This window comes from Corylus avellana, chromosome 7, assembly GCF_965113065.1.
Source record: "Corylus avellana chromosome 7, dhCorAvel1.hap1.2, whole genome shotgun sequence".
In the NCBI taxonomy this organism is placed as follows: domain Eukaryota; kingdom Viridiplantae; phylum Streptophyta; class Magnoliopsida; order Fagales; family Betulaceae; genus Corylus; species Corylus avellana.
The window spans coordinates 22,908,065-22,928,198 of NC_142496.1; the positions used below are offsets into that span (position 1 = coordinate 22,908,065).

General features: G+C 37.8%; 1 protein-coding gene across 3 annotated transcripts; it reads right to left on the minus strand.

Moving 5' to 3' along the window:
• Positions 1–31: 31 nt before the first annotated feature.
• LOC132184306 (ubinuclein-1) lies at positions 32–17,561 on the minus strand. 3 transcript variants are annotated; one of them, XM_059597887.2, is made up of 13 exons: positions 16,905–17,561; positions 14,270–14,356; positions 13,979–14,071; positions 13,779–13,855; positions 6,701–7,304; positions 5,415–5,508; positions 5,207–5,316; positions 4,298–4,381; positions 3,168–3,293; positions 2,413–2,547; positions 2,269–2,316; positions 1,674–1,775; positions 32–750 (listed from the first exon to the last, which is right to left on the minus strand). In XM_059597887.2, exons 1-13 carry the CDS (start codon positions 17,145–17,147, stop codon positions 274–276), a joined length of 2,280 nt encoding a protein of 759 aa, XP_059453870.2. In that variant the 5' UTR covers positions 17,148–17,561; the 3' UTR covers positions 32–273. The 3 variants fall into 3 exon arrangements, with proteins under 3 accessions (XP_059453870.2, XP_059453869.2, XP_059453871.2); XM_059597886.2 differs by having other exon boundaries at positions 4,298–4,384; XM_059597888.2 differs by lacking the exon at positions 2,413–2,547 and having other exon boundaries at positions 4,298–4,384.
• Positions 17,562–20,134: the final 2,573 nt, after the last annotated feature.

Genomic DNA, 20,134 nt, shown 5'->3' on the forward strand with positions numbered 1-20,134 from the left:
AAAAAGTAAAAAACAACAGAAAGAACACCTCTGCACAAGAAATCATAGCTTTGCTGTGCTGCCATCTCTATTAAAGATAAATCTTTAATCCACAAGGCACCATTAAAGAACATATAATTACAAAAATGGTAACAATCAGTTGGTCAGAATGAATAACGCCCATAAAAATTAAAAAAAAAAAAAAAAAAAAAAAAAAAAAAAAAAGGAAAAAACAATTACTTGTGTTACGCAAAAGATTAAACGGTGTAAACTTCCTAATTGAGCTATATCATGTCAGTTTGACTGTTCAACACTTGGAGGAGCAGTTGACGGAAGGTTTGATTTATGGGGAAGACCAGCAGCCTGCTTGAGGGACTTGTATCGTTCCTCTCCCTGTTGAGAAGCTAACTTTTCTGGACGGAAATGAGTTTCATCCAACTCCACTTCTGGCTTCCTCTTTACCTTCTTCTTTGGCATTCCACCATCTGAAACCCTAGCATCATCCAGGGAATTGCTTGAAGTTCCCTTTAACTTCTCTTGTTTTATCCGGTCCGAGTTAAGAGGACCATTCGATGAGGGACTCTGCATCCTGACTGCTGCACTTGTATTATTAGACACTGGCCTGTTTGCTGGGGTTAAACCATGGCCGCCAGTTTCAGTAGACAAGCGCTCGCGCCCAGACTGCGGCTGAGCAATTGAATTACCCTCAACTCGAACAGTCTCCTCTATTTTAGGTGCCAACATCTTCTTCCTCGTGATTTTCTCCTGTTCCTATAAAAAAGAAATTATAAAAAAATAAATCAGATATCAGTCAACTTGGAACAACAACATGAGGGTAACAAGCACTGTATTCCATCATCAGTTTTTCATAAATGACCAATTAAACAGTCCTTGTAACCAACATTGCCACAATGAGATGGAAAGGGGAAAAAAGGGTAATTAAGAAAAAAGGGAAAAGAAGGAAAGGAAAAATGAAGCGTACACGAGAAAAAAATTTTCACTGCATAACCTTTGATTACATAAGTTGTTTTTTCTTTAATATTTTTTTTTATACCTTACATGTTATAAAGAATTCATACTGAAGGACTCAGGTGAGATCAAAACAAACTATAATAACTTCACAACACTGTGCCTACCACTATAGGGCCCAAGTATAAGAGATCGAGTAATGCTATATATCACCCCACATCCCCCCAAATCCTATGTGGTGTTGTCTCCCATACCATTTAGTGCATGAAAATTGATTTTTCGGTTGAGAGGACCATGCTAAGGCTTTGAAAGATGGGGTGTGCCGTGTATCAGTACTCTAAGATATCTCATATTAAATCAATACAACATATTTTGACCATGCGGAAACAACTCTGTATGATCTTCACACACACGACACAGCCATGTCACTGAGTAAACTGGGGAGAGGTCACATCCAAAAGCCAACTAATGTACCACATATTGCAGGATGTCTTTTTTTTCTAATTAATTTTTCCAATAAAACAGGTTTAGTTTTTTCAGGTTTTACTAATGCTAAGTACTTAAAGAAATATACAATTCACCCCCCATAATCCTTATGTATATTTATACATCCAGCCTGCACAAGAAATATCTCAAGTTAACATATCGAATGGCATGTACAGAAATCAAAGCTAAGGAGCACAAACACCCTTACCAACATCTGAGATAAAATGGGTACGACATACCTTATGTCTGTTGTACAGTGCCCTCCGCCTCTCCTTTGCCTTACAAATTGCTCGTTTGATCCCATGGTTGTCCATGAAACCATTGGGCCACAATTCCGCAAGCTGAACCACAGATGTGACTCGTAAGTCAGAAAAGCTTGGAAATTACCATGGATTGTTTGGACAGTCATAACGATAATATAATCATCAAAAGATCAACTTTAAAAGAACAGAAACCATAGCATGAAAGAGTCAAAGTGATTCAGAAAATTTTAGGTGATACAAAGACTATAAAGAAATGACTCAATAGAGAATAATCAGAAAGCTGGTCAAAGGAATAGCCAATCAACACAATGCTCAGAGTTAAGACTCAACTTTTATGAGGAGAGAAAGGGAAGTCACTGCCCCCCAATCTCGTGCAAAAGACATTTTTTACTAAATAGTGGAAAACTGAAACACAACTCATGAGGAAACAACTAGAGGGGCTGATTTGGACTCCGTTATGGTCATCGCATACAGCTTCATTAAGATTTTCATATGCAACATGACAAAAGCAGCCAGATATTCTGGAAGTGCCAGCAGTGAAACTATACAAATACATGAAAAGTTAAATTACCTCTCCATACAACTTCCTAACTGGTGGACCCGCTTCTTCATCCAGCCCCTAGAACCATAAAGAATAAGATAAAATAAGAAAAGATCCCTCCACCATAAAGGAAGACATTTTTCAGGAAAGGGCAGAGAAAGGGCAAATCTGTACATCAACAAAAAGGTCATAAAGATCACAAATCTTGTCCTCCAATGCAGCATCCATACTAAATTTTTTTTTAACTCCTTTTTCTTCCGAACATAATTCTTGAAAATCATCTGATGCTCCAGCTTGCTGCCCAAATGCCTGAGAAAACATATGATGCACTTCACATTGACTTGGGCAAAGTTCATAAGAAATTTTGTGATTGAGATATGTACAAGCATCACAAGAAAACCATCTACTCAGCTTTATAATAGACAAATCCTTTCTCTATGAAAAAAAAAAAATAATAATAATAATAATAATTCTGAGTTCAACAGTGATAAATGAAAGAAAGTAATGGTACAGTCAGGAGAAACAAAGACTAATGACAGCACCAGCAAGGGTAAACAAAACTGGGCACTCTAGGACAAAAGGAAGGCCAGAAAGCACATACGTTCCAACAGAGAAAGACACAATAGCCTCTAACTTGGCAGAAGAAGGGATCCAACATAAAGCTAAAAGGAAAAGGGATCATGATGCTGACCCTAGTAGTAAGATAAGAGGCTTTGTGGGTCATGTGGAATTTAAAAAATAAATAGATAAATAAATAATTATCATCTATCAAATTTCACTTTCACCCAGCTAAAAGAGAAAAAAGAAGAAAAGAAAAGAAAAAAATTATACACACCAATGGGTCAAGACTCGCACATGCACAGAGAGGGAGAGAGAGAGAGAGAGAGACAAATACAAAAAAAAAAAAAAAAAACTACAAACAAACAAACCTTCAACTCCAAAGAGGGCGCCTGAATTTTGATCATCTCAACTACTTCCTTCTTTATCTGTTGAAATCTATTATCTTTCTCCTGTTTTGCTGATAAACCCATACTAATCATGACTTTCAAATTTCTCTGTAGCAAAAAACACATTTCATAAGTACTGGCCATCATTTAATTCTTGTAGATGAATTAAAAACTCAAATTAACTAACACCAAAACTAGATATGTAAAAAGAGACACTTGATAAAATAATATGAAGACTAAGTTTTCAGCAATAACCATGTTCATGAGAAAAATGATACGACCTTATTTATCCATCGCAGAAACAAGAATGACAGAGAGACTTTTTATCATCCAAATTGAAAAAAATTCAAGCACATTATTACCATGTCAAGGTCAAGACCCTAATAAATCACATCGTCTTTAGAAAAGGTCAGGAAATTTGGTTGCTAAACTATTTTTATAAGTAATTAATCACAAATTCATTAAAAAGCACAAAAGCACAACCCAAGTACATACGAAGTATACAAGAGAGAAGCCTAGCAAGTAACAGAGAAGAAATCTAAAAAAGCAAGAAAATTCAAAAAAAAAACTACAATAATATGAGGCAGCAGCCCAAAGAAGAGTCCTTTTTCTTTTTTTTGATAAATAAGCAGCCCAAAGAAGAGTCCTAAAGAATAAATCCCTAAATTCCACTAAGGTCCTCTAGTGGTCCACAAAACTACGACCGTTTTTTTCCCTCCATGGTCACTAAACTTAAGAGCCAAATAAAATATATCGATAGTTAAACTTAAAATAAACCTGTTGACTTTTATCTGATTAAAATCAAATCAATCACTTCAAAATCTTGGGAAACGAGGTTGGATAGTTATTGGTAAGTGGTAACCTTGTTACAATATACTAGTGTCATTGTTGTAATTTAGTCTTGACACTGGTTTACAGATTCAACACCATTAGCTGCCAAGAAAGTATTATAAGCCACCAACTGCAGGTTTGTGGCTTTGTTCAAATGCATTAAATATCATAAACTTCATCCATCCCTACCCCAACTAAATGATATAGTCTTAAAACGATAATTGGAAAATGGAGCAACAGGTACCAAAGAGACATCTTTCTTTTATAACAGATGGTGATACCTTCAAGGTTCTGAGCTGAATTAGATGACCAAGAATACTCATAAGCCGACTAAGTAACTCCTTCGATATTCTCCCTTGGCTTGCCTGCTGCAACCAAAAAAAAACTTATGGAACTTCTTTAAAGGTTTCAGGTATATATATAAACATATGTATGCATGCATGTATATATATATATGTGTGTGTGTGTGTGTGTGTCTGTATTGCGGGCATAATGAATTTTTTTTGGGAGAATACACTTACCCTGCATGAATCGGACTTGCCCTCAAACTACTATTTGTGATACTTGACCCCTTAAGATACCATTTTGTTGCAAAATATTCCCTCCGTTAGCTGTTGGCGTTAAAATGGACAAAAAAATGTGCACATGACCTACACATGTATATTTTGGACTTTAAAAATCCTAAATTGCCACACCCCAAATTACCATTGTTACATTTGACCCCTTCCTCTCTTTGTTTTTATTGCATTTTTCCTCCACAATCGAGGCAATTTGGATCTTTCAAGTCTAAAATATGCACATGCAAGTCATGTACGCCATTTTCTGTCCATCTTAATGCCAATATCTAATGGATGGGCCACATCGCAACAAAACAATAATTTGAGGGGATCACAAAATGGTAGTTTGAGGGTTTTTCGCAAATGATAGTTGAGAAAAAATACGGGTATCTCAAGTCCAAAATATGCATGTGTATGGAAAGTGCTACAAATTTTGTCCATTTTAACACCAGCGGCTAACAACTGATTGGTAGTTGAAGGGGGTTATTTCTTTATCACAAATGGTAATTTGAGGGGTAAGTGTGAATGAGGTGTCCATTCATGGGGGGTTAAGTGTATTTTTTCCAAAATTTTCAAAATAATCCAAAGTCAATAACTAGAACAGTTAAAGCGATTTTAGCACTTCTCTAGTACCGCTAGTCTAGCAACTTTAGCAAGCTTCATCTTTATTTCTCTTGGTAATCTCCTTTTAACTGCCTGGGATGAAGTATCTGCCTCTTGACTTTCCACAGTTGGTGGCCTTGCTGTAATATGTTACACCATAAGCAATTAGTTATTTCCAATAAGTTGTGCAAATTATCATGTACAAAAAATAGAATTGTCACAGAATTTCAAGACTTACATTCCGCCACCATCTTCTCTAACTCCCTAATAGCCTTTTCAAGAGAGCTTCTTGGCCTAACACTAGAACCATCTTTTCTGATGTGTGTTGCTTTCTGCATAAAGTCAAGAACCAAAATCAAAACTAACCAAGACATGATATACAAGGAAAAACAATTACCATAATTTCTGTGATAAGAAGATAATGAAGCACTTAGCAAGAAATGTCCAGTAACTCAAAACTTGATTGTAGCATCTTCTACTTTCACTTAAACTCAACCAAAATAAAGAAAATAAACCCCCCCAAAAAAAAAACTTAGGTCAAGAATGTACAGAGGAAATGCAGGGTAAAAGGTTAACTTTCACAACTTCAGGTGCTCTTTACATTTCCAGGCACAAAATCTAAACTTCTCGAAAAATCCATTGGCCCACCATAAAATTAAAACTAACAGCTCTTCTTGAAATGTTCATCTTCTCTAGCCATGATTATTACAATGTAGTCTAATCAACATAATAAAGAAGCTAATAAAAAAATCCACAAAAATATCATAGAACAGTCTTTTCTTCTGACAAGGGGTTGCTCTAATCCTGTGAACCTGTCTCTTGTAATGCTTCAGATCCAATTAAAAACAAAAATAAATAAATAAATAACCTCCACACCCACATCGGGCAGCTTACTTAAAGCAGAATTAAACTCACAAAACACAGAGTTAATGACAGATTTTTGAGAAAGAACATAAATCACCAAAGGCATCAAGTAAGCATATTAATATATGTGAGAATATGCACATGTCAACTTCAGCAGTGAAAGCAAATTGATTACATCTTATTCAAAAAGATACAGAAATCTTAACAACCTGCCCTGTCAAACACTACAACAACTATGTGTACATAACATGTGCATTAATTCCAGAACTTTACCAAAGCAAAAACTGCAATATGCCATTTTCTTATTTGCCCTATTAGAGAGTTATTGTTTCCTCTACTATGCATCTTGAAGTTTTTCTCAAGCAGAGACCAGCTCAAATACCAATGCCTTTAGGTGTTTACTATAGTTAACACACACACATACAAGTGCGGTGTATACAAAATTATCCCTATCTCAGTGCATAGACTTTCAGAAATTGCCTAGTCTGGCACCACAAGTCCAAGTCATATTGCAGCATTTAAATCTGATGTCTGTATTTTATGGCAGATAATTTTTTTTTTTTTTTTGATAAGTAAAGCATTTGATAAATTATCAATTCCTAAGAAGGCAAAACGTTCATTTTTTCATTTAAAAAGACAAATAGAAAACAAATAACTTACTGTCATTTGCATGGCAGACTTATCCACAGAGAAATTGTTTTCTGACAGTTCACGGATGCTATTCTTTTCTTTTGGCCTAATGGACAATTCCAACTGATCAACACTGTTCAAGGGTCTTCCAGGTAGGGATTTAGATTGTGCATAAGCACTTTTGTCAAGGTGTTTCTGCTGTGAAATTTCAAAGGACCCACCCACATCTTTCAATTTGTCACCAAGGTTCTTAGACTGAATGGCTCCTGTTTTCTGCATATCAATGTCCCTTACTTCTAGAGATACAGAAGCATCACCATTAGAAACTTTTAAAGATGGGGAAGGATCAAATATTGTTTTAGCATCAGCAGATTTCTTTTTGGAAGAATTTCCAGGAGCGCTTAATTGATTCTGAAATTTCACATCTTGCAAATTTTCTCTTGTTACATCCAAATTTTGAGAAGGACTAGATGAGTCCTTCACAAGCGTTGCTGCTATCCTTCCAGCTGCCATCTTATCCTTCTTTACATGTTTCGTTGATGCATGACAATCATCATTTCGACCATGACCCTTTTCCAAATCTTTTCTGCGCCTTTTCTTTGGTTGCTGGTTAGGTAATACAGTAGGCTTGTTTCTTGTAAAAGGAAAAAAAAAAAAAAAGACAAATCAGTTAAAAGGAAAAAAACAACATGCCAAACACACCAGATGAACACATACTTTGTTGAATTTACTCAGAAACCTGATGCACGTAATCTCAACTGGAATCTTGGTACAGATTTTCTTAAAAAACTAAAACATTAACATTCTTGAAATAACCAGCAAAAAATTCTAGGAGAAAATTTTTAAGGTAATGATATATACTAAGTTGACGAAGACATAATTATAAAAGAATCATAAAAATTGAATGAAGGAAATTTAAGAGGCGACTTCTCATTTGCTGTGCTTGGAAGGGGGAGGAAAATGTTTGATCAATGTCGAGGTGTTGGCCATGTTCTTGTAGAGAAAGTTTCAAGAGTGGAGTTGAGCAGGGTGCCTAAGGATTAAAACATCCTTTTAGACTTTCAAATTGCCCATGAAGATTTTTAATCTATTGTTGGTACTATTGCCCAGGTATACATGGATAGGCCCATCTTAGTAATCATTTTTAGTCCCCAGTTAGGTGATTCAATGTCATCCATCATCCATTATTGATTGGGTGGCGTGGGTGGGGGGGGGAATAGCAGCTACCCATCGCTATACCATTATTAAGCTAGGATATTGAGCACCTTAGACATATCAGCCCAAACAGACACATTGACTATTGACTGATCATACAAAAAGTATATAAGGAATTCTGTTTATTATTGAAAAATCAGAATAGAAGTAAAATTTCAGAGGTGAATCTGGTCTGGCCTCATCCTTCCACCCTGTCTAGTCTCTGTACCTGAAAGCTAAACTTTCACTACTCCCAATTCCTTTGCTTAGATATGTATTATGTAAAGCAAAACCTTTTCTAAGTAGCTTTATAGACAGGTCATTAATTGAGAGAAAGGAAAGGAAAAGAACACAATCAAACAACATCTTATCACTGCCAAAACCTTGGTAGAAGGACAAAATTACAGATAAGAAATGGATACATGAATTTGGTGGTTAGATAAATATGTGGGTCTAAGGGGATAGACAAAAGCATATACACACACGCAGGAAAAAATAGGTAGAGACGATCAATAAGATTTCCTACAAGTCTCAGTTAACTGAAACTCTCTTCATACCGGTAGTCATAATTCTTCATATTGGTAGTCATAATGTATAGGTTCACTATGAAAAGCATCTTAAACTGAGTGACCCTTCACGAGCCTGCAGGCTACAACATATTCTATGGCTTAGGCAACACCCTGCCATCTTATCCTCATTTCATGTTCAACCCTTTTTTTAATAAGTATATGAAATATCAATAAAAGCGTAAAAGGCACAACCCAAGTCTATATAGGAGAAAAACCTAGCTAGAAAAATAAAACAAGTCAAGAAGATCAAGCAAATTAAGATAAAAACAGTTGTCCAATAGTCAAGACTTGTGAAAAAGAAAGACTCAATTTCCGTCACCGAATTCTCATAGTCTTCAAAACTTATATCATTCCATTACCTCCAAGACACCACAAAAGGCAGAACATAACCATCTTCAACACTACTGCACTATGAGAATTGCCTCCCAACCCTCTCCAACACGCAAAAAGGTTTACTACTCTTTTAAGCATGACCCAAACTAACCCAACAAGACTAAAAATAGCAATCCACAAGGCACTGGAGATCTCACAATGGAGTAAAAGATGACGCACAAAATTCTCACTCCTCTTATACATACAACACCAATCAACCACAATAACATGTTGTTTCCTTAGACTATCCATGGTGACTATCTTCCCTAAGGCAATTGTCCAAACAAAAAACGCCACTCTCAAGGGGGACTTTATTCCGCCAAATAATCTTCTGAGGGAAGGGGGGTGCTATCAACGTTATAGAATGATCTAACATCAAACATCCCTCTTGGAAATATTTTCTCATGTTCAAATTATTTACATATTTCAAATCTATGAATGCTCCTGTTTTTGTCCAGATAAAAGCAAATGTGATTTTCTTTTATAAGGAAAACAATTGAAAAGGGTGGCTACATAACACCCTCCAATATAATCGATGCAAAGTGAATACTGGTAGTAGCAATCATCAGACAACATCAAATCCTGTACACTTCTACCTTTTGCATGTGCAGTAGCATAAAAAAATAAGGATAAAAAAAAAATCAATCCTCTTTGTTTCTGTTGTGAAACTCCCTGCAATATTGGCATAACTGATGGAGGGAAGAAAGGGGATTTGGAGTTTTTATTCAACTCTATTGAAGTTTCTAGAATGCAGGGTGATTCTGTTCTGGGAGGCATCTCTGCCTATGTTCCAGCCCCAGCAGGAATTAAGGAGCTCAAGGAGTGTGAGAGGGGCACTTTGGTGGATCAATGAAGCTTAACATCGTAGCATGGAATGTGAGAGGGTTGAATGCCCTCAAGAAAAGGTTGCGTATTAGGGGTCTTTTGAAAGAATGGAGTGTAGATATTGTGTGTTTAATTGAGACTAAGATGGAGGTTATTTCCCGAGAGGTGGTTCATAGCCTTTGGGGAGGTCAACATGTGGGATGGAAGTTTAAAGGGTCTAATGGTTTGTCAGGGGGGATTTTATTGATGTGGGATAAAAGGGTGGTGGAGTGTAAGGAGGATTGTGTGGGGCTTTTCTCCTTGGCATGCTCTTTTCAAAATGTGGAGGACAATTGGAAGTGGGCTTTTGGGGGAGTGTATGGTCCGAATGATGATGGGGAAAGAAGGGCCCTTTGGGAAGAATTAGCGGGTTTGATGAATGTGTGGGAGGTTCCTTGGTGTCTTGGAGGGGATTTTAATATTGTTCGGTTTCCTAGTGAGCGGTCCAGTGTTTCTTACTATTCCACTAGCATGATGGATTTTTCGGACTTCATTTCAGAGAACAACTTGGTGGACATGCCAATGATGGGGGGTCAATTTACGTGGTCTAATAATCAAGAAAATGAGAGTTGGTCTAGGATTGACCGATTCTTGATATCCTCGGATTGGGAAGATCATTTCCCTGCAGTGTCACAAAGAAGACTTCAGCGCTTGATTTCCGATCACTTCCCTTTACTTTTGGATTGCGGGGCTCCTTGCGAAGGGAATAAGTGCTTTAGATTTGAGAATATGTGGCTTAAAGCTGAAGGTTTTGTTGACAAGGTTAGGTCTTGGTGGGGGTCTTATTCGGTGGAGGGTTTACCTAGTTTTGTGCTAGCTAAGAAGTTGAAATCCCTCAAAATGGATTTGAAAAAGTGGAATGAGGAGGTGTTTGGGGACATTGGGAGGAAGAAAAAGGAGTTGTTGGGAGGTATTCAGGAGTTGGACGAGTTGGCAGAGGTAAGGGGCTTAGCACAAGAGGAGAAGGCCCAAAAGGCGGATATGGTGAAAGATTTGGAGAACACCTTATTGTGTGAAGAAATTCATTGGCGCCAAAAATCAAGAGCTTTGTGGCTCAAGGAGGGGGACCGCAATACTCGTTTCTTTCATAAAATGGCTAACTCTCATCGCAGGTATAATCGTGTGGAAGTGCTTCGTATTAACGGTGTTTTATCCGATGATCCGGCCGAGGTAAAAGACCACATTGTGAGGTATTACAAAAGCTTATATTCGGAACAAAGCACGTGGCGACCTAGAATGGACAACCAGCCTTTTTTGTCCATTGATGAGGAGGATAAAAGGTGGTTAGAAAGAGATTTTGAGGAAAAGGAAGTTTGGGAGGTGGTTAAAGGTATGGATGGTGATAAGGCTCCGGGTCCGGATGGCTTCTCCATGGCTTTTTTTCAAGCTTGTTGGGGTGTTATTAAGAATGATGTCATGGCTGTTTTTGCCGAGTTCCATTGTAGACAACAGCTGGAGAAAAGCTTGAATGCGACTTTTATTTCCTTGATACCAAAAAAGGCGGAAGCGGTGGAGATGAAGGACTTTCGGCCCATTAGCTTGGTGGGAGGGGTGTACAAAATTGTTTCTAAGGTCCTTGCCAACAGGATGAGAACTGTGTTGGGTAAGATCATATCCTACTCTCAAAATGCTTTTATTGGGGGTCGTCAAATCCTAGATTCAGTTCTTATTGCAAATGAATGTGTGGATAGTTGTATGAAGTCAGGGGTGCCAGGTGTTCTTTGCAAATTAGATTTGGAGAAGGCCTACGACCATGTTAATTGGGACTTTGTGTTGTATTTGCTGCATAGATGTGGTTTTGGCGAGAGGTGGAGGGCTTGGATAGAATGGTGTATTAAGTCGGTCAGATTTTCCATTCTTGTGAATGGTTCTCCGGAAGGCTTCTTTAATAGCTCGAGGGGAATTCGGCAAGGGGACCCGCTTTCTCCATTACTTTTTGTACTTGTTATGGAGGCATTGAGTAAGATGGTGAATGCGACGGTTGACTTAGGCTTTTTGACTGGCTTCTCGGTGGGAAATAGGGTTCTATCGGAGTTGGTGGTCTCTCACTCTTTATTTGCTGATGACACATTGATTTTTTGTGAAGCTTCGATCGAGCAAATCCGGTATGTGCGGCTCATTCTTTTGTGTTTTGAAGCTGTTTCGGGTTTGAGAGTGAATCTTGGAAAGTCTAAAATTGTGGCTATTGGGGAGGTGGAGAACATTGAGGGTTTAGCAAATATCCTTGGGTGTAGTGTTGCCGATTTGCCTATGAAGTATTTGGGTCTCCCTCTTGGGGCGGCGCATAAAGATACAGCTATGTGGAATGATGTGATCGAAAAGATGGAGCGTCAGATGGCAGGTTGGAAGAGAATGTATCTCTCTAAAGGAGGTCGTTTAACCCTCATTAAGAGTACGCTCTCTAATCTACCGACTTACTTTTTGTCTCTGTTTCCGATCCCTATGAGTGTAGCCAAAAGACTTGAGAAAGTTCAAAGAGATTTCTTATGGGGAGGGATGGGAGACGAGCCTAAGATGCATCTTGTCAATTGGAATCAAGTCTGTCGTCCCCTTCGGTACGGCGGGCTTGGCATTCGAAAGTTGCATCAGTTTAATCAAGCTCTCCTAGGAAAATGGCTTTGGAGGTATGCGAATGAGAGTGAGGCTCTGTGGTATAAGGTTATCAAATCTAAGTATGGAGATCAGGATGGTGGGTGGTGCACAAAGAAGGTATCGGGTTCCCATGGTGTGGGCTTATGGAAACACATTCGTCAAGGTTGGGATTTTTTTGCCAAAGGCATTCGTTTTGAGGTGGGGGTGGGTTCGAAAGTTCGTTTTTGGCATGATATTTGGTGTGGGGATTCCGCTTTGAAGCATGCTTTCCCGTCCTTGTTCAACATTGCCAGACATAAAGAAGCTTGGGTGAAGGATAACTTCATGTGGAGGAGTGGGGTGGTCGAGTGGAATGTCATTTTTGTGAGGCCCGTTCAGGACTGGGAGATGGATGTGATTTCTGCTTTCTTGGACCGGTTGTACTCTTGCAAGATATCCACAGGTTCTGAGGATCGTATTCGATGGTCATCGTCTAAGAAAGGCAAGTTCGAGGTTAAGTCACTTTTCAAGGCCTTGTCTAATTTAGATCGTGAGGTGTTTCCTTGGAAGAGCATTTGGCGTACTAAGGCGCCTATGCGAGTGGCTTTTTTTGGGTGGACCGCGGCCTTAGGCAAGATTTTGACTCACGACACCCTACGGAAGAGAAACTTTGTGATAGTGGAATGGTGTTGTATGTGCAAGAAGAATGGAGAGTCAGTCGATCATCTTCTTCTCCATTGCGAGACAGCGAGCATTCTTTGGCATACTATTTTTGATCGTTTTGGGTTGCATTGGGTCATGCCTTGCAAGGTGAGGGGCTTGTTCGATTGCTGGTGGTCGGGAGGTCGGTCCCGAAGTGCGGTAGTGTGGAAGATGATCCCTCTGTGTCTTATGTGGTGTATTTGGAATGAAAGGAATGCTAGATGCTTTGAGAACTCCACTAGGACCATAGAGGAATTGACCCATTTCTTCTTCTTTACTTTGTATTCCTGGACAGCCGCTTGGCTTGCTCCTATAGGGATCAGTTTCTCTGATTTCCTCTTTCATTTTTCTCCCTCTTAGGCGCTCTCTTTTATACTTCCCGTGTATGTGGGTTGCGCCCCTCTGCGCTTTTTATATCATTATTACTTATCAAAAAAAAAGAAACTCCCTGCAATATTTACCACCATTTCACTGTTACAGAACCCTAAAAAATTGGTCAAAATCCAAATGTTTTTTTTTTAAATAATCGTACTTCCAAGTTTTTTATTTTTTTATTTTTTTTATAACCAGTACTTCCAAGTTTTTAAATGATGATTTGTTCCATTAAAAGGGTACAGAACTAAATATGGCCAAAGTTTGAACTGTTAGGAGATATATTGCAGCTTTAATCTTAAGCCTACATACTGATGGCCATCACAAAAGAATATATTGTTATGGCATTGTGGCCTCTTTGACCAGACTAACATTAAAGAAGCAGGACCAAAAAGGTGAATATAGCTAACAAATGTGGCAATGACAACTGGAATAGAATCAAGAAAAGGTTTAAAGAAACTCACATGCGTTCCAACTTTCCCCTATTAACAAAAAACCCATCATGTTTTACGGCTGAGTTATCAACTTCAAAATATTCATCCTGCAGAAGAGGTAGTGAGAAACATTATAAAGCAATTCAAGACACCCATATTTTAAGCAGAATAACTCCACTTTAAACTCCATAAAGATCAACATGGATATGCAATATGACAATGACACTTACCAGCTCAGCATCATCTATGAAAGAGTCTTCTGTATCATACTGATCATCATCAGGAAAATCATGTAGATCTTCCTCATCACTACTATCCTTACCCTGAAAATTATCCATCGTCATATTAGCAAATTGCATTCCAAATATTTTAATATCTCTGCTGCGCTCTGCATAATAACTGAAAGATAAACATCTCATAATCTATGATGCATATTGTATGTCTCAAAATAATGATTCTGCAACACATCCTCGCTAATTAAAATAACAGAAAAGTCAAAAAATGCAAATGACATAAAATACCATGTAGAGGCGTTCGATCTTCTCGATGACAGCACTAAATCGATGAGGAGCAGGTGCATCATTCACTTCATCTTCAGTTGGTTGTCCCTAAAGGTGAAGATAACTAAGAATTTATAGTATATAATGAAACATGTACGGCTAATGGCACATGGACATTGAGAGGAAAAGCAGATGACTGAAATTAACAAAAAAATCACAACAGAGATGCTTGTCATAACCAAATTTGCCTATACTGATTTAAAGGGAGATAAGCTCACACTCTTTAACACATATAAGGCCAAGCACACGACCATATAGAATTGACATATAGTTATACACATCCAAAGGTGCTATATAGGCATATAGTCATCCAAAGAAATCAAGTTAATACCCAATGTATAACAACTTATGTGTGCCTAGAAACCATCTATCTGCACAAAGTCATGTATTACCAAGCAAAATGCAGCTTACCACAAAATAGAGTACAAAAATAGAAGTATCAGAGTCAATTATCAAAAGGGAGGATATATACTACTATAACTGTGAAAAGGCACCAGGCCTTGATGGACCTGATGGTTTTAGTATGGGTTTCTTCCAAGCTAGTTAGGAGGTGCAAGTGCTTAAAGGAGACATCATGAATGTCTTCCATGATTTTAACACTAGAGATATGTTTGAAAAAAGCCTTGATGCCACCTCCATTTCTCTTTTTCCAAAGAAACTAGGGCAGTTGACATTAAGGATTTTCATCCTATTAGCTTAGTGGGTGGAGTGTAAGAAATTGATGCCAAAGTTCTAGCTACCAGATTGAAAATGATAGTGGAGAAGATCATTTCTAAGCCTCAAAACGCTTACATCAAGGGTAGGTAGATTCTAGAGTCTGTTCTCATTGTCAATGAGTGCCTTGATAATAGGATTAAATCTGCGGAACTAGGTGTGATGTGCAAGTTGGATATTGAAAAGGCTTATGACCATGTCAATTGGGATTTTCTCTTGTATATGTTGAGGAGATGCGGTTTTGGGCAACGATGGCGTAAATGGATAGCATATTGTATTTCCTCCATAGAGTTTCTGTAGGTGAATGGCACTCCAACATGTTTCTTTAGTATCTCTCGTGGCCTAAGACATGGAGACCCATTGTCTCCCTTTCTATTTGTTATTGTTATGGAGAGTTATGGAGGGTTGGCTTATACTATCTTCAACAATGAATCAGTGAATCATCTTCTACTCCATTATGAGATTGACAGTGCTCTTTAGAATACTATCTTCAACAAGGTAGGGTTGGCTTGGGTTACGCCTGGTATATCTCTTCGCTTTTTGGAAAGCACTCGGTGGTGGTTTCAGTTTAATGCAGTTTGGAATATGATACTGCCCTGCCTTATATGGTGTTTTTCGAGAGAAAGAAACAGTCAGAGCTTCGAGGACTATGAGAAGACATTGGTGAAATTAAAGGCTTTATTCTTGAAGACTCTATTTCATTGGACTGCCACCATTGATTTTAATATTTTGAGCATTCATGTGCTTTTAGATATTTTTTGTTTCTAGATATGTGTCTCTTTTATATACTTTGTGTACTTGGGTTGTTCTTTATGCATTTGCGATTACTTATAAAAAAAAAAATTTTATAGAATATATTCATCCCCAGTCCATTACATCATTTAGGCTATAAATTTAAACTACAAGTGTGCCCTCCGCACATTCAGTCTTCTTTCAGACCATAGAGTCAAAACTTTTCTCTGCACCCTTTGTGTGTAAAACTTGGGGGGAAAGAATAAGAATCCATGCATGCAAAATTTAGCATGACCATATGCAATATCAAGAGTTGAACTTTCTCTAAGACAAAATAATAAGCACAGGCGAATTCATTCACGGAACCATATACAACAGTGCAACATGATACACGGACAATATGCTTCCATGGAAAAATAAATAAAATAAAATTTAGAAGAATAATTAGAATCCAACAACTAATATGAATAAAGGGAAGAACTGCATAAAAGTTTGGGAAGATTTGGTCACCTAAAACTCAGGAAAATTGGTTTTGGAGAATCATTCAGTAATTACTAAATCATTGTGGAGATTACTATGAAGAACTAGTTTCCAGTTTGATCATAGACCTCCAATTTTACAAAAAAATAGTACCATTATAAATGATACTGCTCATATTAATTCCTGAATAGCTTGCTTCCTCAAGATATATCTAACTTGTACCAATTGTTTGAAGTAGGACTCGTGAAACCGACCCAATCACTTGGGATTAAGGTTAAGTTGAAGCAGGCATTTTCCTTTTATCCAATTCACTCTATCCACAAGTTAAATTTAAAACAATGCATTTCTCCAATACCCTTTAAGTTTCTCCCATAATTCCCGCACTCTTAAAAAAAGTACTCACGTTCACAGAGACAATAACAAATTAAATCCAGTATTAGTCTTAGCTTCTCCAAATGCATGAGAAGAATTATCGGCCACAAATCAACAACAGCAACACAACTAACGCTAAGTATGACATAAATGTTTAAACAAAAACACCAAAAAAAAAAAAAATCAAATATTGCGTCTTCTAGACAAAGCTCAATTACACAGTGTCCCCAAACCTAACCCACACCCAGACATACCATAATTACATATATTATGCGTGTATTAGGTGAAAGGGACTCACCGGAGCGAGACGAGACTCGAGGACGGGGCGGACGTCGGCAGGCGGGTCCGGGACGGAGGTGGAGGCGGATCCATTGACCTTGTTAGCGTCCTTCAGGAGCTTCTTCCACGAGACTATGGTGGTCTCGCCGGGTCGGAGCTCCACCGTGAACATCTGCCGGTCGCCGGCCTTGACGAACGACGAAGAAGCCCTGGACGATTCACCACCGCCAACACCAACAGCCTTCTCTTCCTCCATCAGCATGTCGCAAATTCTAGGGCGTCCGGATCAAAGTTTCCAGAATTGGGACTCGAGAGGACATGTAGGGCAACTTTGTGAGCCCTAGGGGAACGGAAGGGAATTGGTTTTGAGAGAGAGAGATTGCGCGGGACACAAAAATGTTTACTAGAGGGATTTTGACTTAGTTACCCATAGAAGAAAAAAAAAATTAAAATAAAATAAAATAAAATAAACGATTTTTTAACTGCAAAAATTTTCTCGCTCTTTCTTTCCCGAGAAAGTGAATGGTTGAGTAGGCGATTAGGCTATGGGACGGGTACTATCTATGGTGCGGATCCGAATTTGGCTTGTTTGTTTCAACTCTGAAAACAAACCTGATTTGTGGCTTGGGGAAGATGCTCCATTAGAATACGCCTATGCTTCGGCCAAATTCTTAATAGGGTAAGAGCATTATGGAAGATTGTAGAATACCCAACAATTACCAATATACAACATGTGTCCTTCCATTTTTCAATTTAATATTTGCACTTATCAAAATGGTTAGTAATTCCATAGGCAATTGTGAGACGGTTTTTATGAAATCCACTTGTTCGAACATGTCTCAATCGGTTCGGTCCGAATAGATAAGCCTTATAATAATTCTCTTGAAATTGTCACCCTATAGCTAACAAATAACAATCCAAGCAGTTTTCAATTAGTAGCTCAATCGGCTAGAGATCACGTCTTATGAAACGGAAATCACTAGTTCGAATCTCTTATCCCCTTTCGTGCAAACATGTCAAAAAAAAAAAAAAAAAATTTGAGCAAATAATTATTGTATTAGCATAAGTAACATTTAATTAACAAGTTCTACATTACACAATCCTTGGTGTATTAGTGAATATATATGATCTTTTACATCCCTACATCATGCTTTTATAACACGCTAGACAGAGTAAGTATATGATATTTTAGGAGGTATTTACATTTTTAAGACTAAAAATTATTATTATTTTTTTTTATATGCGAGAAAATTTAAGCCCACAAATAATAAAGAGTATTAAATTAAATAATTAATTTCACTATTTATTTAATTTTTAATCCCTTCAATTTATGAGGTAGCCGGCCACTGGACAGTCGCCCCTTTTGAAATTCGACCGGACCAGTATGTGTATGGACCAAAAGAAGGCAGTGAGCAATAGAAAATCAGAGCAGAAGGGGGGGCCAAGGGAACTTGTTGAACTTCATAATCCAAGTGGGGCTACATATTAGAATTTACTTAAGTCGTCACATAGTTAGCTAGCAACTGGTGAGCCAATGAAATGCCCGTGAATATTCAGAACCAATCACAAACTACCCCATCTCAACTTGCACAGTAGGCCAAGCCTCTCACTATCAAACATTCTTTTTTCTTTTTCTTTTTTTTTTTTCTTTTTTAAAAGAAAGGGAAAGTTACACTTTATTCTTCAAAGTTTTGGGTGATTTGCAATTCGATCTCTAAAATTTTAATTTTGACAATTTACCCCCTTAAAGTTTCAAATTTACGCAATTCGACCAATATTATCCCAAAATTCTCATATTGCCTCTAATTTTTTTTTTTTTTTTTTTTTAAAAAGGAACAAATTCGAATGTGCAAAAATGGTCAAATGGCCAAAAGGGTGGCTCCAATTTTTTATAAAAATAAAAAAATAAATTTAGGGGTAATATGGGAAATTTTGAATACAATTAGTCAAATTGTAAAAATTTGAAACTTTTGGGGGTGGATTGCCAAAATTTAAATTTTGGAGGTCGAATTGCAAATCACCTCAAACTTTGAAAGGTAAAATATAATTTTTCCATAAAAGAAAGGTAATTAATTACATTATATATATATATACGTTTTTAGAAGAAAAAAAATACACGTACTTCCTTCACACTAACAATTAATTTGCTTCTTCAGATTAAAGATTATATTAATGTCCTTTCAAATTATACAAATTTTGCAATATCTCTCAAATGGCTTAATAGGGAGAAAAAAAATCAAAAGATTAAAAAGACTCATGGCCACATGGGTCAAGACCTACTATATTTTTTTTTTAGGAGAAACTTCATAAAGCCCCTCTGAACTTCCAGCGATTTTGACAAATCTCCATTGAATTTTCAAAACTCTCACTTAGGCCTTCTGAACTTCCGTTTTATCTCACTTTTGACCCTTTTAACTTTTTATACCCATTTTACCTTCAACTAAAACTACGCCATTTTACCCTCAACCAAAACTACGTCGTTTTGGACTTCAAAACTACACTGTTTTAGGCTTCAAAACTACATCACCACCCAACCCAAAACGACGTCGTTTTGAGCATGATATTAAAATAAAATTAAAATTAAAATTATAAAAAATAAAAATAAAAATAAAAACCACGAAATCGGGAAGCCACTCCCTTGCCGGTCTGGGGGTGGCCGGACCACCCCTTTGGCCAAAAATGGGGTGGTCCAGCCACCCCCAAAAGGCCAAAAAAAAAAGAAAAGAAAAGGGGGGGATCGGGTGCATTTGGGGGTGGCCGGACCACCCCCAAGGGGCTGGGGGTGGTTTCGGCCACCCCATACAGCCGGTATGGGGTGACCGAAACCACCCCAGCCCCTTGGGAGTGGTCCGGCCACCCCCAAAAGCACCCGATCCCCCCCCCCCCCCTTTTTTTTTTTTGGCCAAGGGGGTGGCCGGACCACCCCCTTGGCCATGGGGGTGGTTCGACCACCCCCAGATCAGCCAGGGGAGCCACCCCAGATTATATATATATTTTTAAATTTTTAAATTTATTTATTTTGTTTTTCTTTAAAAAATAAAATAAAATAAAATAATAATGCCTAAAATGACATTGTTTTGAGCTGTGTAGGTGTTGTAGTTTTAGGACACAAAACGACATAGTTTTGAGGGAGGGTAAAATGGGTATAAAAAGTCAAATTGTTTGACTTTAAGGTTAAAAGGGTCCAAAGTGGGAGAAAACGGAAGTTCAGGAGACCTAAGTGAGAATTTTGAAAATTCAGGGGGGGTT

Excerpts from the sequence above, each read along its gene's own strand:
- LOC132184306 (XM_059597886.2), bottom strand. The coding sequence starts at position 17,147 with ATGCTGATGGAGGAAGAGAAGGCTGTTGGTGTTGGCGGTGGTGAATCG. Across the intron at positions 14,072-14,269 it reads AGATCGAACGCCTCTACATG|GGTAAGGATAGTAGTGATGA; the intron begins GTATTTTATGTC and ends GATAATTTTCAG. Across the intron at positions 2,317-2,412 it reads TTTATGACCTTTTTGTTGAT|GGGCTGGATGAAGAAGCGGG; the intron begins GTACAGATTTGC and ends TTATGGTTCTAG.